The sequence below is a fragment of the Protopterus annectens genome, chromosome 1.part2, assembly GCF_019279795.1.
Source record: "Protopterus annectens isolate FY-2018-M chromosome 1.part2, PAN1.0, whole genome shotgun sequence".
Classification (NCBI taxonomy): Eukaryota; Metazoa; Chordata; order Ceratodontiformes; family Protopteridae; genus Protopterus; species Protopterus annectens.
This window is the reverse complement of record NC_056727.1, coordinates 709531734-709556492: the sequence shown is the minus strand read 5'-3', so window position 1 is coordinate 709556492 and position 24759 is coordinate 709531734. Positions and strand designations below refer to the sequence as shown.

The 24759-nt window shown below is 43.3% G+C and overlaps 1 protein-coding gene across 1 annotated transcript in view; it reads left to right on the top strand.

Annotated features, from left to right (window-relative positions):
• Nucleotides 1-24759, top strand: part of SPAST (spastin) — a 2490626-nt gene that overhangs the window by 1070193 nt on the left and 1395674 nt on the right. Inside the window, exon 6 of the mRNA XM_044058595.1 lies at nt 18995-19088. Coding sequence (XP_043914530.1) covers nt 18995-19088 — 94 coding nt within the window. The remainder of the gene's footprint in view (nt 1-18994; nt 19089-24759) is intronic.

The window sequence follows — 24759 nt, the reverse complement described above, 5'->3', positions numbered from 1 at the left end:
GCAGTTCGCAAGTGCCGGTCGGCCGACTCCTGAGATTTTCGAAGTCGAATTTCAGATCTGAAGTCTTCAATAAAGCGAAGTACCCCGTTGGGGAAACTTTTCTTGTCTCAGACCGATGTCAGAAAAAGTTAACAATTGTATTTCTTGTGGGAAGCAAATACCTCAAGGATTTTCATTCTTACTGCATACCTTGCCTAGGCCCAGACCACGATGTCACTGGTTGTCGTTTTTGTGCTAGGTTTAATAAGCGTACTATAAAAAGACGCTTTGATTTCGCACGACACTACTTCGGTAGAAAATTTAACTACGCTATGCCGTCGGAGCAACCGACTTCTGGCGTGCACAAAAAACGCAAGGATAAGGACAGGCAGCCTAGACCCAAGCCAGACTCCGAGGCCTCTGCTGGTCCGGTCTCCGGTTCACCGGTCTTCAGTGAGGCTCCGACGCAGCCCCTGACTACCGCAGATCTGGAACCTGAGACAGCTTCGGAACTTTTGGCGGATAGTGCTAGGCCGACGCAGCCATTTTGTTTAGCCCCCTCCGACGACACTGCTGAAAAAGATGCCGGTGCTGCAGAAACTCCTTTGGTTTCTGAAAGCGTCTTCAGACAGACGACGCTCACCATAAAAACGTACCCTAAGACTCCTATTTAAACCTAAAAAGACTGCACTTCAGTCTTCAGTTCAAGGCCCCATGCCTAAGAAACAGATGCTCAAAATGGCTAAAGATTTGATCTCTTTAATCAGGGGTTCCCAACTCCCACCCGACAAAAGGCCTAGACAAGAGGAAGAATATGCCTCCTCTGAACAAGTGTCTATTTCTTCAGGCTCTTCTGAGGACCAAGATTACTCCTCCTCCCCTTATGAAGATTCTGATGCTGAGGATTCTATACCCTCAGCTTCTCCTCCTGAAGACTACTCCTTTGGGGAAACTTTACAGACTGAGGGAACATTTTCACTGGGAAGGTCAGGACTACTCTGACTCAAAGAAAAGGCTCAGAGAGTTTCTTTTACTCCCCCAGCACAGACCACTTGCCATCCCCCCAGTTTTAGACATTGTGGATGATGTTTACTTAGAATCCAGTTTGAACCCCGATTCTCTGCCTCCTGCTCCGGCCAAACCTGACAGATACTGTAGAGTGCCTGATTCCCACAAATTTCTTTATAAAAGCCCTGTTGCTGATCCAGAGACCATCTCCCAGGGTCCCAAAGGGGCTAAGGCTTATATGGCAAAAAATCCTGTACCCTTTGAAAGGGACTCCAGAGCACTAGACAGGTGGGGGAAAAAGGTTTACACCTCAGCCACTCTAGCTATGAGGGCACTAAACTGCCAATTCCACATGCTAAAATATCAGCAATTTCTAATGTCTCAGTTAAAACAAAAAATGAGCACACTCCCTCAACAGTCTGAATTGAAAGAAATGCAGGATCTGTTGCATGCAACTGAACAGGTGGGCAAACATACTTTACAATGTGGGTTTGATTCTTTGGAGGCTTTTTGCAGAGCAGCTGTCACTGGGTCTGTTATACGTAGGCATGCTTGGTTAAAGGAACAAACTCTGCCTGATCATGTTAAAGCAAAGCTTCTAGATGCTCCCTTACAGCAGGATGTTCTTTTTGGAGTTAAAGCAGAAGTTGTCTTAAAGAAAATAGAGGATAAGGCAAAATCTATGCAGACAGTCAAAGATTTCCTACAGGTACAGCCCCCTCGCTTCAGCAGAAATTGGCCAACAAAAAATTGGTCCTTTTCAGCTACTGACAGACCACAGAGGGGAAAATACAGACGTCCAAGAGGCAGAGGACAACCACAAGCCCAGTACAAACCTCGCCAATGGGGCACTGCAACACAGAAGGGAGGAGAAGACAGGTCCCAAACTACCAGGAGGCAAACTCAGTGACTTGCACCTCATCTGGCCAAGCAACACTCTTGGCAGCCCCCTTGGGAGGAAAACTCGCACTTTTTTCAGACAACTGGCACATTGTCACAAAGGACAAATGGGTCCTAGACATAATTTCACGAGGATACAGATTCCATTTTCACACCTTGTCAATGAAAAGAGGAATGCCAAACCTGCCACAAAATCAATGGGCAGAGGCACAGAAACAAATTACAGCTCTCATTGACATGAGAGCCATTCAACTGGTACCTTCTCGAGAGCAAGGCCAAGGTTTTTACTCAAGACTCTTTCTCGTTCCCAGAAAGGACAATGCCAGGAGACCAATTCTGGACCTTCAATTTTAAACACCTTCTTACAAGTACCCAAATTCAAGATGCTTACACTAAAGCAGCTTCTTCCCATGTTGGGCAAGAAAGCATGGCTAGTAACATTGGACCTCAAGGAGGCATACCTGCATGTCCCTATCAGACAAAATTGCAGAACATACTTCTGTTTCATTGCAGGTTCAACCCATTACCAATTCTCTGCACTGCCCTTTGGCTTATCTACTGCGCCCAGGGTCTTCACAAAATGACTGGCACCAGTAATTGCATACTGCAGACAAAGAGGAATTCAAATATACCCATACCTGGACGACTGCCTCATCCAAGCAGAAAGCAAGGACATCCTCTTACAACATCTGGCTTTTGTAAAACATCTTCTAAGTTGCCTGGGGTACACAGTAAGGGAAAAGAAATCAAAACTAGGACCCTCACAAAATATGACATTCCTGTGTGCCAGCTTGAATACAACGGCCCAGAAGGCTTATCTGACGCCAAACAAACAACTACAACTGACTCAATATTTCAAAACAATGGCAACAAAGACCCAACTACCTGCAAGAAAAATTCTGCAGGCCTTGGGCTTCATGGCATCTTGCATACTACTAATACCATTTGCAAAGCTGCATATGAGAAAATTACAGTGGTACCTAAATAGCTTATGGTCTCAACACAGCCACAGCTTGGACACAATGATATCACTCATTCCCTGCCTACAACAGGAGTTTCTATGGTGGTCACAGGCATGCCACCTCAACAAGGGTCAGCTTTTCACCTTGCCCCCCCGCCAGGCAAACTGACAAACAGATGCATCGGACTATGCCTGGGGGGCACACATGGCAGGACAGTGCGTTCAAGGCGTATGGACTGTAGATCAAAGGAATGTGCACATCAATCAAAAAGGGATGCTAGCTGTACAGAACACTCTGACAGCCTTCAAGAATCTATTACATCCAGGACAACTTACAATAAGGACGGACAACACCACAGTAATGTGGTACATAAACAAACAGGGGGGTACACACTCCTACTCTCTATGCAGGCAAGCAATGACCTTGTGGAACACAGCTCTAGCTTATCAAGTTCAGTTACAAGCTTAATTCCTGCCAGGAAAAAAAAACGCATCGGCAGACGACCTCAGTAGAAACATCATGGATCCCTATGAGTGGAAACTGGATCCACAAGTATTTGCAATGATAACTCAAAAATGGGGCCTTCCAGACATAGACCTGTTTGCCAGTCCTCACAACTATCAACTAACAAAATTTTGTACAAGGACACTTCACCATCAAGCTTGGAAAGTGGAAGCACTCTCATTCAGTTGGAAAAACCTGACAGTATATGCCTTCCCTCCATTGCCTCTCCTCACAAAGGTGCTTCTGAAAGTCAGAAAGGAGAAACCACAACTGTTACTCATAGCCCCAGACTGGCCACGCCAGCACTGGTACCCACTATTGAGGAATATGGCCCAGGGCCCACCTTGGATTTTACCACAAATTGCCCATTTGCTCACACAGCAAAACAATCAGATTCCTCACAGCCAGCTCAAAACCTTAAATCTGGCTGCATGGCAAATCACCTAAGCATCCAGCCAGCTCTTCTTTCCTAAGCAGTTATGGATGTCATTCTGGAAGCTAGGAGGCCCAGCACCAGGAAGACCTATACGGATAAATGGAAAAGGTTTTGTGCCTGGAACCAAGCTAAAGGCCAAAACACACTTCAGCCTCACATGCCTCAGATTCTACAGTATTTAACTGAGAATGTTACACAAAGGACTTTCTTTTTCTTCCATTAAAATCAATGCATCAGCTATTTCAGCCCACTACAACACGGATCCACCCTTATTTTCGCATCCACTTCTAAGGCAGTTCCTCAGAGGGGCAAAAAACATTAGGCCCCCCAGGAGAGCACCTACACCAACATGGGACCTCAATTTTGTTCTGGAAAAACTTATGCTACCTCCCTTTGAACCAGCTTTCTCTGCAGATCTACAGTTCCTATCATGGAAGACTGCCCTGCTGCTAGCAATAACTTCAGCTAGAAGAGTCTCAGAGCTGCAGGCACTAATGGCAGTGGAACCTTTCCTCATTTTCCATCAAGACAGAGTTTCTCTATGAACTAATCCTTCCTTCATGCCTAAGGTGGTTTCCAGTGTGGCTTTAAACCAAACCATCCACTTACCCACCTTCTTCCCAAATCCACAGAACAAAGGAGAAAGACCTCCTGCATTCCTTGGACATTCACAGGCAACTTTGTTACTACTTGGATAAAACTAAGGCTTTCAGAAAATCTGACCAGCTCTCTGTATCCTATGCTACAGCTTCACAAGGGAAGGCTATACCAAAACAAACCATTTCCAAATGGATAGGACATTGCATTCGTTTTTGCTATACCCATCATGGAAAACCAGTTCCTGCTACCATTAGGCCCCACTCTACCAGGGCAACAGCTACATCTACAGCCTTCCTCAGGGGGGTTCCAACCAAGGAGATTTTGGAAGCTGCAACTTGGAGTTCAGTACACACCTTTACCAAGCACCATCACTTACCACTCTACTCTAAGACTGGGGCTGGCTTCGCCACTGCAGTTCTGCAGGGCCGTCTAGCCTCCTCTAACCCTCTATAACTCCTCCACCCATCCTTAGCTTTGGGATTCTACCCAAGTGTGATGACTGCAGCAGGGTAACATGATGAACATAGTGCAGTTTTGTACCTACCATAAATGTAAATGTTCGAGTGTACACCCTGTTGCAGTCCAGGTTACCCTTCCTCCATCCCCTCAGATCTAACTGGCTAAATCTCTGCAATACCTTCCTGATGTATTTGCTTATAGCTGGAGGGATTTTGTGTGTGTACAAAAATTACGTAATTTGGTACTAATTACTGACCACCTTTTTGGGGGCACCTGACATCTGGGGCAAGAAAAACTGAAGAAAATGGCGTCGGATGCATTATATATACCCCTGGCGCACTGACGTCAGGGAAGAAGCGACAGCAACCGACGCTGGACCAAGACTTTGGAATTCCGGCTGACTGCGGGGCCGCCTGACGACAGGATAACCCAAGTGTGATGACTGCAGCAGGGTGTACACTCGAACATCTACATTTATGGTAGGTACAAAACTGTACTTTCCTTGCTGTGTGATTCATTTGTGTATTTTGGTTGTTTTTCCATGGTTGTGGTTGAGGTAAAACATGGCTGACATTTCTTGTAGCCAGTAGATCTTGTCAGCACACAATCCCCAATTCAGATGCTTACTTTGGATGTCTTGTTTGAGAGCGCGCGATTTGGACATTGGTTACATGTGGAGCAGATGTAACACTTAGTGCTGGAGTTGAAGGTAGGAACAAACTGGTTTTAAAGGGTCTTCCTTCCTCATCTGAGTCCACTTCTAGAGTGTCCCCATCTGCCAAGAAGCTTGTGGAAAAAACACAAAGGGAAAATCAGGAAAAGTCTAAACATACACCTAAGGAGCAAAGGAAGCAGTCCCTGACCATTCTTCTCCTTTGGCTCCACCTCCTAAGACCCAAAGGACTTTGGATTACACCACTTTATCGCATCAGTGACTCCAGAGCCCCTTTCTTTATGGGAAGCTCTGTTCACAATGAAGCTGACTGCTTCCAGGCTGCATTCACCTTTTTCCAAGAGACTTTTCATAAAGCTTCCAGACCTCATTCATCTTCAGCCTCCTTCAGGTCTGCGCCAAGAATCTCTCTGAAGCAGATGTGGACAGAATGATGAAATTCCTCAGGACCCAAATCGAGTTGGGAGTTGTCCTAGTTCTGTCTTCCATCAGACCTGTGAGCTTTAGGCCATTCCAGACCACTTTTCTTTCTACTGCTCTTACTCTGATGTGTCCCGGACCCAAGGTTCCTGGGTTTCTTTGTTTCATCTGAGGTTTTGGTCTTTGTTGAATCCAGCATCCTCTCTGATCAAACTGGTGCTGACGCTGCATAAGCAGAAGTATCTTGGAGTCTTAACTTTGACGCCGGATGTGTGGGGAGGGGTTCAAAATAGAGATTCTTAGAGCTGTCCCTTCCGCTTCGAGCTCCAGCGATGGATTAAACTGCTCCTAGCTCTGCTTTAAAGCAGATTGGGAGGATTCCCTGGGCCGTCCGGCCAGGTGGCTTCAGCTCCTGCTGGGGTGGTTTTGAGATCTCCTTTGGCTTTTGCTTTTGAGGCATTGGAGATTTTTATCCACTTCAGGAGACAGGACATCTCTGACACCCTTGGGTCCTCTTCAAACTCCACAGGCTGCTTTGTGCTCTGTGCCTGTGCATTCCTTTATATCTGGACAGGTAGTTCGAACTAGCCTTGAGGCAGTCCTCATCCAAGATTTCCTGTCATACCTCTTGGTCATCCCCAGATCATCTCTTCGTGGAAGCTCCTCTGAAGCACATGTGTAAAAGGAGACTGATTTCCCACAGGAGTCACTAGCAAAGGACATGGCCTTTGATGGATGGGAGGGGTTTACCTGATCCCCCTTGAGAATGTCTCTTTCTGAGAGATTCTTGAGCTGAGACAAAGGGTTAGTTGATCTTTCAAAGCTCCTTCCCAGGAAGTATCTGTTCCTCAAGGCATTTGGTACCGGCTCAGCTTCCTCCTGTTTGGATCACTTCATGGATGAAATTGTCATTCTCCTCTTTCGTAGGGCATGGAAGGATCCAGACAGCAGAGCTTATCCCAGAGAGACCAAATAAATACTTGGTAGCACTAAAAAAGTGCCCATTGGAACAAGGGTTTCGTGGTTGATGTGATGGGGCAGGCACTACAAAGGAGCTCCCTGAAGAGTCCAACTGTCCATCACCCTAACAGGGAGTGTAGAGCCTTGAAAAAATATGGGAATTGAGTCTGTGCTTTTGTGACACTTTGTTGTACAGTTACTAAACTGTTTGGCACACCATACAAGATTCCAGAGGGACTTGGCTAAATAACTTTCCAAGTCCCTTGCTAGGGTTGTTTTTGCAGAAGACAAGAAAACCATGTCTTATCAACTTGCCATCCTGCAGTCCATCTTGAACACCTCCATGCATTTGATCTCTCAGGCAGCCAAGGGTGCTTCTAGAGCAGTGGGCTCCAGCATTATTGCTTGGAGGCATGGCTGGATGTACTTATGTGATGTCCTTTAAGATGTCTTTCATCAAGGATTCCTGTGATGGATCGACCCTTTTTGGCTCCAAGGTTAGAGAAACTCTTTCCAGGAATGAACAGGATAGGAAGACTGTCTGCCATAGGAATATGGTTTTCTACAGGAACCAGAAAGGAAGGAGAAATATGTGGTTCTAAAAATCGTTTTATTGTAAGACTCCAGTGGAAACGGATCTCCCAGAGGCTGGAGGGACTAATAGATGCTGCCTGCAAGGCAGAGGCAGCCCGCAGAATCAAGGCCTCAGTGCTCCTTTCACAAAGAAGCCTCATCAGTGCTCCTGAGGGATTGCCTGGCTGCTGCACTCGGAAGGCAGTTGGGGGAGTGCTTGTTTCTGCACCCAGAGGCGTGGACATCATCAGCAAAGATGTCTGTCTGCAGACAGTTATTACCAGAGGTTACTATATTCCATTTTCCCATCTTCCACCAAACGTATCAGAGAAAGTTACCCAATGTGCCACTCTATCAGAGAAGACACCGCACTAGAAATCCAAAAGCTGCTAATAAGCCTCATCTGAAAAGTCCCACCAAACCAGCAGGGATTCAAAAATTATTCAAGGTTCTCTTTGGTGTCAAAGAAAAATGAAAATGGGGATCTCAGGCTAGTCCTTGGACTTAAGCCACTTGAACTTTTGTCAAACACTCAAGTTTTGAATGGTCATGGTTCAGTCCATTCTTCAGCTGATGCAGGAGGATGATTGGATGTGCTTGATAGACCACCAGAATGCATATGTGCACTATTACATCAAAATGGACTGACAGTCCCAGAGGTTTCATCAGTTCCGTCTAGGAGCCAGTCATTTTCAGTTCAACACGGGAGGCTAAAGTGAGACCATAGGGCAGAGCTGTGAAGTGCATGGCAGTGGTTGTGGTTCACTTAAGATTGCTAGGATTCCTGGTGTTCCCATATCTCAGCAACTGGATCCTCACCACCCCCCATCAAGCATCTTCTGATTCATGCCCAAGATTACTTGCTCCATCTCTGCTACAGTCTGGACATCACTGTCAGTTACAAGTTGTGGAGTTCGTAGGTGCACATTTACCCAGTCTCCCAGATATCAAAACTGCTACAGCTTAGACTGTCCACTCCACAAAATCAAGACTTGAAATTTGTTTCTTCAGACACCCCCTGTCAGGTTAATTTTACAGCTCCTGGGATCCATTGCTGCCTCAATTACTCATCTCACTAGTGAGGTTTTACATGACAATACTTAAGTGGACATTGGCATAACTACTATCAGTAAGGCAGGAAGTACATGATTTTCCATTTACAGGTTACCAGTATTTGCAGGGAACGTGTAAACTCATGGATCCAAGCACAGGAGGTGTCCAATGGATGTCCCTTTGTTCTACCCTTACCAAAGACCATGGTGACCACGGATGCTTCTCAGCTAGGGTGGGGGTGCACTACTTGGGAAAGATGGTTCTAGGCACATGGTCTCCTTTAGAGACCAGTGTGCACATCAGTGCTCTAGAGATGACAGCAGTCGTGCTAGAGTTGTAGGTATTCCAGGATGTTCTCTGTCTGGGGGTGATTGATATACAGTGTGATATGTCAGTAGTTTGGTACATTAATAGATAGGGGGAAATGGTTCTTAACTCCTTGTGTTGAGAAGCAGTCCGCAGTGCACATTTTGAGGAAGTCCAGTGTGTTAGTGGACAAGACTGAGCAGGTCTATCGAAGACCCTCATGAGTCATCTCTATTTGTCAGTGCTGAAGCAGATACTTCACCATTGGAGTTAATGTCTGTTGTGTTGCCACCTGGTCCATTGCCCATACATTATAGCTCATTGCAGATTGATATTTTCTCCAGAGATAGGGTGGTGCTTGGCTCTGCTGTTCTCCAAAATATGTTTCCATGATGACTACCCAGGGGTTTCAAGCAGCTGGGGACTCTGTCCCATGGGTTGAAAAGTGGATAGAATAGACAACATCCGATACTAAAGTTATGGTCTCACCATAATGATGTGCCTGTGTTGTCCGTCTTCATCCTTCTGCAGTCTCCTTCCCTGCATTCCCCCTTCCATGTCATTGAAGATATTTATGTAATTTTCTGGTGTAACCTGTGGTTTATACCCTTAATATCTCCAGTCCCCCACTTCAGCCGCAGATCTAACCATCTGTTTACATGTTTCTCTGTCATTTTCTACATTGTTTCAGCTTTGTGGGATACCATGTGGTTGGTTCCTAATATTTTAGGTCTGAGGGCAAACTCAGTTTGAGTTAATGTAGGGTTTGGAGGTGATTATGGGTAATGGAGATGCATAAGCTGTGGAGCTTAAGTCTGGAAGAAGTGGCTGAATTCTCATCAGATGTTGAATCTAAAACCCATAAGTTGAAGGATGGAAACGGACATTACAGATGCAACGTATGGTGAGCGCATAATTTTTATTTTCATTCCAAGGGCGACCAGAGTTTATTTTGGCCAAATATTTTTTCCCCAGTGTCATGATTTTTTTGAGGCAGTATGAGTCTCCTTTATCTACCAGTTTAGACAAACCAAATCAGGGTAGCATAACTGGCTGCTCAGCACTAAAAGCTTCAGTAAAAAATTTGCCTTTTTTTTAGAAGTCTTCATTAAGCTAGAATATATTGATATTTACGTCACAAAAATGTGATTATCTGTAGTCCTATCTCACCTTCATTTTTAAATATGGGTTCGGAGCCGATCCTCTGCTCCGACTTGGCCGATTACAAAGCTCGAAATGTCTCAGTTGGCTCGTGGCAAGGGTAGGTATCCCATAGTGCACTACTAAGAATCCCCAGATCTCGTTTGCCACATCTACGAGTTCAGAAGTGCTCTTTCTTGGCCATGCCTAAGTTGGATTTTTCTTCATTATACTTGTTATAGTGATCGTTTTTGTTTCATAGTAGTAGTAGCTTAGTATAAATAGCTTAGTCGTTATTATAGGTAGTAAATTAGTAGTGTGTTTTTGAAATTTTGCATAGTTATTGATAACTTGTTGGCCGTTGCTTCCACAGGCTTTTTTTCTCTGAGTGGTATCCCTTTCCTGGTGTGCTAGTTTTTTGCTATATTTACCTATATTTAGCGTAGGTCCATGTTTGGATTAGGACCTGTTCTAATCTGGTATTTTTGACTAGAATAGTAGTATGCAATTATTAACTGTGTGCAGTGCTCTATTATTAACTAGTTAGTGTGTTGTTGAATTTTTGCAATCCTTGACGCAAATTCTTGATGCATCTTCTCCTCTGTTTACGGATAGGTCCATTTAATTTAGAGAACCTAGTACTCTAGTTACCCTTCTCTAGTGTTTCCTCAGTAGGGCTAGGCCAGTTTGTTGGAGGACCTAGTCCTCTGTTCTTTGCTAGTTTTGTGTGGTGTTGAGCAGAGGTAGGCCCGTTTATGTAAGAGGACATTGTCCTCGCTTCCTGTATTCCCTCCAGTGTTTGTGTTTGGGACAATATGCCTAAGGATCATAAACCTTCGGGTTTTAAAAAGTGTCTCAAATGCTTTCAAAAAATGTTATTATCTGACTGACATAGTAATTGTGTTTACTGCCTTGGTGCCATACATATTTAGGAGACTTGTTCCTTTTGTCACTCCTTCAGTCCTCGGGTTCTCCAGGAAAGGAAGAACAGATTGATCCTGAAAGGTCTCCTTAAGCCTTCATTTGAGGAGGATTTAGCCAGCTCATCATCACATTCCAGGTCTCCCTCTTCTAAAAAAGAGAAGGTCAAGTTGGCCAAAAGACATTCTCCCACACTGGCTAGTTTATCTGGACCTCCACAGAAAATCTCAAAATTAGACAAACCTACCTCTTCGGCTCCACTGTCGTCAGAGCCAGTCGAGGTTATCGATATCGACACTCGGGCCCAGGTTTTTCGGAGCCAACTACTGAACATTTACCTTAGAGATGGTCTAGAGAATTATTACCAGTCTCTTCAACTCTCAGATCTCCGATTTTACAGATATCTAGATCACCTACCTTGTCTTCCAAGAGCCTTTCTGAAAAGGATGTAACGAGAGTAGTGCTTGGACTCGAAGTAGTCAGCGTTAGCTAATTTGTTGCCGGCTCTGACCCAGTCGGCCCCGGAGCCATCAAAGGCCATACTCCCTACTTCTGTTCCTCCTCCGAGCCATCTTGGTCCTTCGGAGCTAGAGCTGTCTGCACTATTTGTTGTGGGACCGTTGGTTCCAGCATCTCTTGTGTCTGTCTCGGAGCCGAGTTCTGCTCTGACATAGTTGGCACCGTACTTGGTGTCTAGGGGGCCGAAGCTCACCAGCCGGCCCTGACAGGGATGCTTGGACCCGGACTTCTTTGGTTCCGAGCCTACCTTTTGGTGCATCGGCTAGGTTGAGCTCTGATTCTACATCTATCTCTGAGCCGATCGCTTTGGAGCCAAGGGCTACTTCTGCTTCCTCAGAAACGGGGGTGTCCTCAGAGCCAGAGAGATCTGCTTTTGAGATGATGAGCATGCTGTCTAGGTCTTCAGCTCCACACAAGGGTACTGATGCTCATCCCCCTGAAGCTCCAACCATCTCTCTTTCTCGACAGCAGAGACCAGCAGCCCCCATTGGGTGGCCCCCAGTCTTCAGAGACCTCCCCACAATACCATTCTGAGGAGCCCCCTCAGAAAAGAACTTGCAAGAGGAAGCATGTAGACTCCCCTGATGGGTTCATCACCTCTGACTCTGACCTCGAGGAGTCAGAAGGGTCCCCTAGGTCATCCTCTGATGATATTTCCTTCGTAGATATCCTAGAGATTCTGAAACGGAGGTGGCTGGCCAACTGTCACCCCTTCTGATGCAGTCAGTGTAGTTGACGGCTTTCGGGTCTCAACCTTCAGCCTCTTGGGTGTCTCCACCTTTTGATGAACTCTTGGATCTAGTCAGTCTAAAGGTGTGGGAAACTCCTGATGCCGTGGAACCAGTCCCCAGAAGGCCCAACAAATTTCTTTCAGCCCCCAAAGAGAGTTTTTGATGAAAGGCGTGCCTGTATATGCCATGGTGATGGCAGCAGCCACAAAGAAGGAATTAGCAGAAACTTCCTCAACTGGCCATGCACCAAACAGGAAGTCTTGAACGATGGATAGATACAGGAAGTTTATCTTCTCTTCAGTGGCGTTTACACCCAGATCTCTGAATTACCTCACCCATTTTACTAGGCTTCAAAGAGATCTCCTAAAGGAGCTAGGAGATGCCCTCCAAGGTACATTAGCTGAAGGAGTCCCTGAGAAGGTTACTGCTCAGTTGTCCACCTTAAACTCCATTGGTAACTCCTTCATGAGGCTGATATCTTATGCAGCAGATGGAGCGAGCAGGGCAGCGAGTTCAGGAGTTTCTCTTAGGAGACGCTCCTGGATGCATTTATGCAACTTTGCGGAGCCCTTCAAATCTACATTTACCAATGGCCCCTTTGACTCTTCCTCTCTGTTTGGACCAAAGGTAAAAGATACACTCACCAGGTGTGAGCAGGAAGGGAAAACTCTCTCTGCTGTGGGAGTAGGTTTTTCCGTCCCTTCTAGACTATACCCTAAGGGTCAGAGAGGCGGGAAAATGTGGTTCAAGAAATCTCAGATTTTTCACAGCTGCACAAGGTGATGCCCCCTTCAGTAGCAGAGGAGGAAGTAATGGTAGATGTCGCCCTAGAAGCGGGAGGTCCACAAAACCAGGGTGGCCGTGATTCCTTTCGTGGATGTCCCTATCAGTGCTCCTGAAGTGAGGCCCGACTGCGCTTCTCTGGAGCCATCCTGGGGTCTCTTATCTTTGTATCCAGAAGCCTTGCATGGCAAGAGAGTCATCCAAACTGTCCCCGCAGACCAGATAGGATTCAGAACTTACTCCCTTCAAACACTGGACCCCACCCAGTTTGGGTTTGTGAAGGGCCGATTTGAATCTGACTTCGAGTCGGTCTCCAGGGCTGTGGACGAAGGTAAGGCGGTCCACACAGCCTATCTGAACCTCGCCAAGGCCTTCGACACCATCCCCCACTCTGGAATCATAGATGAACTTACTAAGCTGGGCATAAATCCCTACGTCACTCGATGGGTTGCCAACTGGCTTGCTGACAGAACCCAGACTGTAAAAGTAGCTGACTCCAAATCCAGCTCCAGACAAGTGACAAGTGGAGTACCTCAGGGTTCAGTCCTGGAACCACTCTTGTTTGGCATCTACTTCTCTGAAGTACAGGCCAAACACTAAGGCACTCTGGCTAACAAAGTTTGTAGATGACTGCAAACTGGGAACCATTATTGAATCCCCAAATGATGTGGATATTCTACAAAAGGGCCTTACAGAAACAGATGCCTGGTGCCAGAGCCATGGGCTCAAGCTTAATGCCAAGAAATGTATAGTTATCCCCTTTGGAAAAAAACATGTACCCATGAACTACCACATAGGTGGCAGGACACTAAACATCGAAAGTATGATGAGAGACTTAGGGACACAAGTGGAGAGTGGTCTCACTTTCGATAACCACATCGCCACAACAGTCAGGAAATCCTTCTATGTGGCACACCTAATCACTAAGGGCTTTTCATCCAGAAAAAAGGAGGTCATTGTCCCACTGTACTCATCCCTCATTAGACCCATTATAGAGTATAATGCCCCATTTGGTATGCATCTCACAAGACGACATCAACAGCTGGAAGGCCACAGAAATACCTCACTAAAAGAATCACAGGCCTAAAGCAGATGCCATATGCTGACAGTCCAAAAAAAACTCCAGCTATACTCTGTGGCATATCGCCTACTCAGAGGCGATCTCTGCTTAACATACAAGGCCATGTCAAACCCGGAGCTGTTGGACATGCTCCACTTAAAGAAATCCCAATCCCTCGGAGCCACACGCTCCAGGGATCTAAACCTTATCACAATGAACAAAACATGCTGGAGGGATAGGTTCCTGACCCAGAGAATCCCCATACTCTGGAATAGACTGCCCATACATGTCAAGCAGAGCGCCTCATTCGCCCTCTTCAAAAGGAGCCTTGATGATTGGATGGGAGATAGGAAATTCACCCCGGGGATCATGTCAGTCACCCTGCTAGACAGGGGCCTAGAGAAGTAAATATTGTGGGAAAAAATTTCCAGGGAATTGTTATGGCTAGGCTTGCATAGGCCTTAGGGTCGATAGCCCTAGTACCAACCTATGAAGCTATGAACCTTCTCTTTTCCACCTCATCGCACCAAGAGAATCTCAGATGTTCCACCCAATCACAGGGATCAAGCAACTGTAGAAGTCCAAAAGTTGCTTCAAAAGAGTCATCCAAACTGTCCCTGCAGACCAGATAGTATTCGGAACTTACTCCCGATTCTTTAGTGCCAAAACGAACAGGGTACTGGAGGCCCATTTTGGATCTCAGCAAATTAAACGAATCAGTGAAGAAGTCCAAGTTCTGAATGGTAACATTGCACTCTATACTTCCTTTGTTAGGGAAAGACAATTGGATGTGCTCCATAGACCAGATGCGTACTACCACATAAAAATGGGCAGAGCATCGAGGAGTCATGTTTCCGGCTGGGAGCCAGTCATTACCAATTTCATGCTCTGCCCTTTAAATGCATGGCAGTAGTGACAGCTCATTTAAGACATTTTGGATTCCAAGTGTTTCTGTACCTGGATGACTGGCTCCTGACTGCCACCACCAGGCACCTACTTCTACAAGCCAGGGATTCAACCATGCAAATTTGCACTCAGCTAGGGATTACTATAAACTGGGAAAAGTCTGCCTTGTCACCCTGTCAATATGCGACTTTTATAGGCGCAGAAATACAGTCACCATAATGGCTCGCCTTCCTGCAGACAGAATGCTAAGTCTGAGACAACGGATACAGTTTACTTACCCAACACAGTCAAAGCCAAGACAGTGCTCAAATGTCTAGTAACCATGGCCTCTACTATAACTCTAGTTCCACTGGCCAGACTACATATGAGACTCTTTCAATGGCTACTCTTTTCCCAGTGGTCTCCAACAATTGTCTCTGTCTCATCCTATTTTGATAATGGAATCTTGCAAAAAGGTCCTTCGTTGGTGGATTCAGCCCAACTAACGATAGGGACACACCATTCATTCCTCGCCAACCCGTTGCCACTGTGACCATAGATGCCTCCCAGATAGGGTGGGGGAGGCATTATATAGGCAGGGCAGACCAAGGTACTTGGCAAGAACACGAGGCTCACTTGCATGTCAGTGTATTATAGATGAGAGCAGTGCTGCTAGCGTTGCAGGCACTTCACGACTTACTTTCTCTAGGGACAGTAGCAATACAATCGGACAATATCTCAGTGGTATGGTATATAAACAAACGATGAACCAGATCATACCCTCTGTCAACAGGTTCTTCGTGTTTGGCAGTGGGCGCGAGATCTTCCCAACACTTTCTAGTTGCAACACATATCCCGGGGACAACCGGTGTGATGGCCGACAAGCTCAGCAGGGCAGTCTTGATGCCTCACGAGTGGTCTCTGAATCAGAAAGTCACGGAACAGGTGTTCTGCAAATGGGGACAGCCTTACTGCGATCTGTTTGCCAGCCCAGTCAACACCAAATGCAGCAGCTACTTTTCACTTATCCCCACCCCCCACAGGGGAGACCCGAGTGATGCACTTGTTCACAATTGGCCCTCTGGGCTTCTTTATGCATTCCCCTCCTTTCCACAAATATCGAAAGTGATCCAGAAAGCAAAGACCTTGGGAAGCAGAATGATTCTTATCACTCCTTACTGGCCACGTCAGATTTGGTTCCGCTTTTCTCGGGCCTCACCTTCTGGGCGATCCATGGACTCTGAACCCAGTACCAGACCTTCAGACACATGTCAGGCACCTTCCACCCCTGTCTCCACACCTTCAACTTGACAGTGTGGCTGCTCCACTTCTATCCCTAGTCAGGCTTCATGACTTCTCTCCTGCAGTTACACATATCCTCACATCTTCTCACAAGCCTTTTATGAGAAAAGTATACACTAGCAAATGGAAAAGATTTTCTATCTGGGCACGAGAAAAAAACCTAGATCCTTACACAGCCTTCATTCCCTTGGTGTTGGAATTCCTAACCAAACTTTTTCATCAGATATCAGCTGCTGCTACAATCAAAGTTCAGTTAGCAGCTATCCCCAGTTTTCATTTGGGACAGCATAAACCTAATCTTATGGCTCTCAGATTGTGTAAATCATTTTTAAAATGCACTACTTTGCTGAGACCTCCCTTTCAGGAACCTGTATCTCCCCGGGATCTAAAGTTTGTTCTTTGTAAACTTACTTCCCTGTCTTTTGAACCTGCACATACTTGTGAGTTAAATTTCCTATCATGGAAGACCATTTTTCTAGTAGCCATTACATCTGCCAGAAGTGTCAGAGTTACAAGCACGGTCAGTCAAACCTCCTTACTTGATCATTCATAGAGACAGTTTCCCTTTGTATGAACCCGTCCTTCATCCCCAAGGTTTGTTCTCAATCTGAATATGAATCAAGCTGTTGACCTGAGTCCGTTTTGTTTGAATGATTAGGAAAAAAAAAAGAGTACAAGTTTCATCATCTTGATGTTCACAGACCATTGAGGTTCTATCTTCATAGAACCAAGGAGCTTAGGAGATCAGAACAATTGTTTGTGTCCTTTTCTGAGACAAGAAAAGGGATGCCAGTCTCTAAGGTAACATTATCAACATTAACATTATCAAATTGGATTTCAAATTGTATATCGTTTATTTACTCTTCCAATGGCAAAGAACTCTCGTTTAAAATTAAGGCTCATCCTACCAGTTCCGTATCCACATCTGCTGCCTTTCAAGCCAGAGTCCCAATTGACAGTATATGTGCAGCAGCAACTTGGGCTATCCCTCATACCTTTATTACTCATTACAAATTGGATTTGGTCTCGAGGGGTAGAACCTCCTTTGGTTCCACGGTTCTTAGGAGTATATTCCCATGAGTCACCCGAGAAAAAGGTGCTAGAGACACTGTCCCATATGTAAGAATGAAGGCGAGATAGGACTACAGAACATAAAGAAGTTATGTACTAATGTTCCATGTTTGTAGCCCATTTTGTCTTTTATTCTTACAAACCCACCCACCTACCCCCGCCCATGTATCCTTGGAGGATCTGGAGACAAGATAGTGCCTATCTTCTGTAGGGTGGAGACCTTTCATCTTTGTTGTTCCTTGTGGAAATACCTTCTATCACTTTGTTAGACTGCAGCAAACAAGATCTGGGGATTCTTACTAGTGCACTATGGGATACCTACCTTGCCACGAGCCAACTGAGAGACTTCGAGCTTTGTAATCAGCCGAGTCGGAGCCGTGGATCGGCTTCAAACCCATATATAAGAATGAAGGCGTGATGGACTATAAACATGGAACGTTGTGGTAAGTACATAACTTTTTTCCAGTAAAGTGAATAATGCCCACTTCCTTCCAGGATTCAACACTTGCCAATACCCTAGGATGCAAACTCAACTCCAGAATGACCTATATTCAAGCAGTTAGTGGGGTTTATAGCACAGGCTCTTATTAAATCCTTCTAAAATGAAATGAAATTGGAGCACAAATCAGAGGCATGCATAAGCTCCTAAGACACTTCACAAGACATGTAAGAAATTCCTCCATAGAAATAACCACCTCCTTCAAATACTTGGGAATATTGGTTGACTCTATTAATTTCCAGGACCGCATTGATAAAACATGCAAGAAAATTAACTCGCTACTTTTCTGGGTCAGAAGACACTCTTCCTGTATGATGGCTGCAACAGGGCCAACCATAGGTAAAGCAGTTTTAGTTGCCCAGCTTGAGTGCAGACTGGCCACCATTGCCACAGCATCAAAGAAAAATACAGCCACCTTACAAATCATCTCCAGTAAAACAAGCTGTTTTATCAGAAATTAATTTCTCCAAGAACTCTTAATACTCTGTCTAAATCCAGATGGCTGGCTATCAAGTAAAGATATGACCACATGCTGGCATCAGTCCTGTAAAAACTTACTGTTGACTTATTCTCACCTCTAGCATACACTTTTCCTAAAACCTAATAATACAGTCAATGACATCTATCATAATTCACTGCCAGTCTAGCCATACCTGCAGCTAAACTACACTGCACTATCTGTGCTTTTCCCACATTAGCCCATAAACTTTGAGCGTCACTGTCAACCTGCATAAGAGCTCTCCCATCATGCAGTGTGTAGAACTAAACTTTGGAAACCCTCCTTACTTACACAAGCTTCATGCCACTGTCACCATTATATCACATTACTTAAATCTCACTACATTTTCTCTCTCATTTCACTCCTTTGTCTCCCATATTCATCCCATTTCTGCTGAAACCTTTTCCCACTTAATCTCCCTTGCACTCATGCATTTCTCCTCCTTTTCCTACTCTCCTGTTAGCTTAGTTATGAGCGTTAAGCTACGTAAAGATCATATAAATGTTTATATATATATATATATATATATATATATATATATATATATATATATATATATATATATATAAAAACTGAGTTTAAGTGAAATACTGTGGTAAACAAAAAAAAAAAAAATTGCAAGTTGTAGTTGCATTTACTTGTCATGTGTTAAACCAATATATTGTCATTTTTTTTCTCTTTCATGAAACAAAATGTAATGACCATGAAGTACGTATCTGTGTACTTAATTAGTCTTGTTTTTTTGCACTAGTGCTTCCTCTGTCAGATTTGCTGATGTAGCAGGTCAAGATTTAGCCAAGCAGGCACTGCAGGAGATCGTTATTCTTCCAGCACTCAGACCTGAGGTAGGCTGATGGCTTTACATTTAATTAGAAACCTACATGATCTTTAAGCCTTTTTGTGTTAAGTTGCAAGTTCAGAAAAGCAATACCAGGTATCATTTTTGTTCATGTTTATATTAATTTGGTCAACTGAATTTTCAAGTTTGTAATATAAATTTTACTTTGTCTTGAACCAGTGTACATTAGTATTTGTTGAATTCTTTTTTTGACCAGAAACATCTTTATTAAATTACCACGTAATAGGCAGTCATACATTTATCTAAATGAAAACAAACCATATTGACATTTTAGTTGTAGACATGCATCATACCATATTGACATAATTTTAATCACAAACTTTATACATCAGTTATCTGTCCAGTCATTCAGTCAGACATTACATACCTCATTCAAATCCTGTCTTTTTTTAAACCTTGTCCCTCCTCTGCATGGTATTGTTCCTCACAATTTTCATCTTTTTGTATGAAATTTGCTCCTGCCGTTTTCTAAAGATCCCAGTTCCAGGACTTTTATCTCTGTTACTATATTCACTACTTCTAGTACATTTGGTTTAGATTTTGATTTCCATTTTCTAGTAATTGCTTTTTTGGCAGCCACCATAATTAGACTCAGCAAGGCCTTACTATGTCTAGGCAATTCTGATTCTGTGTCATAGATCAGAAAATCATTTTGTTAGTTACACCAATTTGCTCAGCCAGTATTTCTGACAGAGCAGTCTGCAAGGAATCTTGGTCTGCCAGCTCATTACACTCCCAGGAAATATGTTCCCAGTTACCACTTTCATCCCCATCAAACCTCCAACATTTGCTGTGTACCTGAGGAAAAATTCTTTGGAGTCTACTTTGGGTATAAAAATTTATGTAAACACCTTCAAGCAAAGACTCTAAATCTTCTAGACTTTATTGCATATTTCGGATTCATACATATATCCCCCCCCCACTTTTTTGTGAATTGCTTGTCCAGTCTCTATCCAGTGCTCTCTAACCTCCTGTGATTGATTTAGTTATAATGCAGTATTTTTATGCTCTACTAATCATTCATTTTTTAACAGCAGTTTCTGTTCTAGATTCTTCTAAAAATTCTACTAGTACTAGTCTTTCATTTATGATCCCCCTATTTCTTTCTTTATGCCTATACTCTGATATTGATTCTTGATAGGGAGGGCATTCTCTAGTCTGCAGTCCAAATAAATTTTTGGCCTCTTCTCATTTTATTACATTTCCCTCTCTATTTCTCCCTATTCTTTGGTTCTTTTGCTTGGTTTCTCCAATAAATTCCAGCACCCTCTTGCTTTGTCTGTATCCCTAATTTCAGTCATCCCTATAGGCAGAATCTCCTTTCTCCGTTTTCATTTTGGCTTAGTTCTTAGAATACTTTCTGCTACTTTAAAATATAATAATCTGTATGGTTATTGTTATTCTCCTTAAGGATCTGCATCCAAAATCCCAGTCTCTCCTTGTTCCTTGAGTTTTCCCCCATTTCGTCATCCTTTTTCACTTTGAATTACAGGGTTCTGCTTGTGCTGTGTATACGGGCCTTAGCTGTTTAGCTATGAAATACTTCTTCAAATCAGGTAATCCCAGTCCGCCTTGTTCTATTGGAAGAATAAGACTATCCCACTTGCCTCTTGCCATCTTCCTCTCCCAGATAAACTCTTTCAGTTCTTTGTTACCCATAACTTCTCCTCTGGTTGGTAAAAAAATGCCTGATCTATGTATAAAACTCTAAAGGGACTAAAAACATTTTAACTGCCTGTATCTTGCTATCCATATAACAGAGCTTCCAGTTTCTCAGTTTTTGTATTATTTTTTTGTTTAATTTCTTCCTAGATATCCTTAGCTGCCACACCAGAATTCTTTTTAATCCATATTCCTAAGTACTTAATTTTATCATGTCCCCATAAATATGGATATTGCTGAACCAATCCGTGTATGCATAGATCATTTACAGGTATTGCCTTTGTTTTAGTTTCATTAATTTTGTATCTCGAAAAGATTTGAAACTGCCTCAGAATGTTGCACAACACTGCAATGTCCTTCCTGGTTTTATCAGGTATAAAATATCTGCAAATTGACCCAATTTTCTTGACACCATATCAGTTATGTCCTTGAATTTGAGTTGCTTATTTTCTTTGTCAGTAGTTCTAAATACGATGTAAATAAAGGAGAAAGAAGACACCCCCCCCCCTGCCTGGTTCCTCTGCTGAAACAGAAGTTCGTTGAGAGGAACCCACCCACTCTAATTTTTACCTGTGATTCCTCATATATCCTCCTAATCAATCTTATAATTTTATCAGGAAATGCAAATGCTTCCGTTGTCCAAGCTCATAGTATTTGTTGGATTCTTGTCAGTATCTAGGATGGAAACAAGCTTTACCAACTTCATATCCTTTTTATCTGCAAAATTGATATACAGTGGATATAAAAAATGTATACACCCCTGTTAAAATGCCAATTTTTTGTGATATAAAAAATGAGACCACAATAAATCATTTCAAAACTTTTCCTATGTTTAATGCGACCTGTAACTTCTAGAATTCAGTTGAAAAACAAACAAATCTGTTAGGGGAAAAATGTAAAAAATAAACGTACAATAAGCTAGTTGCATAAGTGTGCACACCCTTAAACTAATACTTTGTTGAAGCACCTTTTGATTTAATTACAACAGTCTTCTTGGGTAGGAGTCTGTCAGCATGGCACATCTTGACTTGGCAATATTTGCCCACTCTTCCTTACAAAAAAACTCCAAATCTGTTAGATTGTGAAGGCATCTCTTGTGCACAGCCCTCTTCAGGTCACCACACAGATTTTCTATTGGATTTAGGTCTGGGCTCTGGCTGGACCATTCCAAAACTTTCATTTTCTTTTGTTGAAGCTATTCTTTTGTTGATTTGGATGTATGCTCATGGTCATTGTCATGTTGAAAGGTGAAATTCCTCTTCATCTTCAGCTTTCTAGCAGATCCCTGAAGGTTTTGGGCCAAAAGTGACTGGTATTTGGAACTGTTCATAATTCCCCTCCACCTTTACTAAAGCCCCAGTTCCAGCTGAAGAAAAGCAACCCCAAAGCATGATACTGCCACCACAATTTCTTCACTGTGGGGATGGTGTTTTTTTGGTGATGTGTAGGGGTGTTTTTGCACTAAACGTACCTTTTGGAATTGTGGCCAAAAAGTTCAACCTTTGTCTCATCAGACCATAACACATTTTCCCACATGCTTTTGGGAGACTTGATATAGTTTGCAAATTTTAGCCGGGCCTGGATGTTTTTGTGTGTAAGAAAAGGCTTCCGTCTTGCAACCCTACCCCCATAGTCCAGACATATGGAGAATACGGGAGACTGTTGTCACAAGTAGTACAGAACCAGTACTTGCCAGAAATTCCTGCAGCTCCTTCAGTGTTGCTGTGCTGTAGGTCTGTTGGCAGTCTCCCTGACCAGTTTTCGTCTCGTCTCCATCAGTTTTGGTGGGACGTCCAGGTCTTTGCAACGTCACTGTTGTCCCTTATTTCCACTTTTGATGACTCTCTTCACTGTGTTCCATGGTATATCCAATGTTGTGGAAATATTTTGTACCCTTCTCCTGACTGATACCTTTCAGTCTTTTTAATTTCTCCAAGTCTTTTGGGTTTCTAATACCATGATGGGAATGGACCCCATTCCTAAGTCAAAGTATGATTAAAGTTCATGAAATTAATATTGTTTCAATCTGTCAGCCAGTAGTGCTCTCCGCAGCACCCGCAGTGTGCCCAGTAATGACGACTCCTGCAGTTCGTATGGAGTTACATGTATTGGTAACGTATCTAAATATGAATTGTAAATTCTTTTTAAGACCTGTTGCTCATACTACTATTGGAACTGTCTGGGTATCTTTCTTCCAAATTGCTCTCGTTTCTGCCTGCAGATCCTGATATTTTATGACTTTGTGTCTTTCTGAACGCAAGGCACTGTAGTCACTGGGTCTGGCAATTTCAGTGATCAATGCTACTCTTGTCTTTTCTTGGACCACTGTATCCAGTTTTCTATCCTCTGTCTTTTGAACTTTAGGTAACAGATGATCTCGTGTGATGTAGACTTCATTTTTTATGATGATTTGTGGCTCATGTTTCCAGTGTTTTTCAGCCACTTCAGTACCATAATGTTTGCGCAATCCCCAGTGCAGCAGTCTCGCCATATTATTATGCCTTTCGGTATACAGTCCTTCTGCCATTAGTATTTTGCAACCAGCAACAGGGTGTGCAACTGTTTCCAATTCTGTTTTACAAAACCTATATTTGTCTGTTTCTCCCACATGTTCAGTGTACTTTATAAACCAGTGTGTGCAGAGCCCACTATCTTGGGCTGCCAATATTAACCTTTCATCCCTTGGTTTGACTTTGCCTCTCCTTAACCATTCCTGTGTTCGTTCCTGATCAACATGAAGTTCTTACAGAAGTTTTCTATACTTGTAACTATATTTATGCTTTTGCCACATTTTTTGCCTTCTCATATCTGTTCCTTCACCTTATATTACTTTTTTGTTTCTTGACACATTCAATTGCTACCTGATTTTTTTTATCTACTACTGGTTTGATTTCCATTCCTGCTTGACGCCGATAAGCTTCTGCTAGATTAAGCAGAGAAGTCATCTTAGATTTATTCTCCTCATGTTTCAAAACTTTCATTATGTTTGGGTCTTGTGAGGTCAGCGGATGTGTAAAGTCCCATGATTGCAGATCTGTACATGTAATCAATTTCAAGGAGGCCCATCCCTCCTTCAGAATGTGGAATATATAATCTTGGTATGCACTGATTTTTTATAAATCATTTGGTGAGCATGAAGCATCCTCCTTGTTTTCTTATCGAATCTATCCAACACGTTTTGGGGCCAGTCACTCCAAAGCGAAGTTAGGATAGGAAGAGCAAATTGGTTTGTAGCTTGGATTTTGTTCCTAGATGTTATTGCTGGTTTCAGGATTGATTTAAGTCTTCTGAAATATTCCTTACTAAGTTTTATTTGCATTTGTTCATGTTTTTTGTTGATCCTTCATCACTTCTCAAATGTTTATACACTCCTTGCTCATGTTTTTATATCACAATCTTGTCCCAAATTGATGTTTTCCTGGCATTGCAGTTTTCCTGCTTTAAAGGTTGCTTTGCACATATATCAACACCAAGTGACATTGTTATATCATCTGAAAAAGTTTTGACAACTTGGAGTTGCGCTTTTAGTTCCTCATCTGATGAGCTATACAGTTTTAAATCATCGACAAAGAGAAGGTGAGGTCTTTACACTTTGTTGTTTTCTAGCAGCCAGATTATAGCCATGGCCTAAGCTGTTGAGTAAACCTTGTACCCTTTGGATTAAGGGCAAGGCAGAATAGTAACGATGAGAGAGTGTCACCCTGGAATATCTCTCTTTGAATTTTTATCCCTGGGTAACAATTTGTCCTTTATCATGGCTTAATTGCAAAGTGGTCTGCCACTGTTTCATGGTCACTGTAATGTAATCGATCATTGTGGAGTTTATCTTATGCATTTTAAGCACTGTTTTATCCATGAATGAGTGATACTATCCATTGATTTTTTGTAGTCAATTAGTCATACTTGAATTCTTCCCCTGTGTGACTTTATTTAACAACAAATGATCCTTTGTTCTGTATGACTTTCTTTTATTGCCATTTTGTTCTACTGCCATA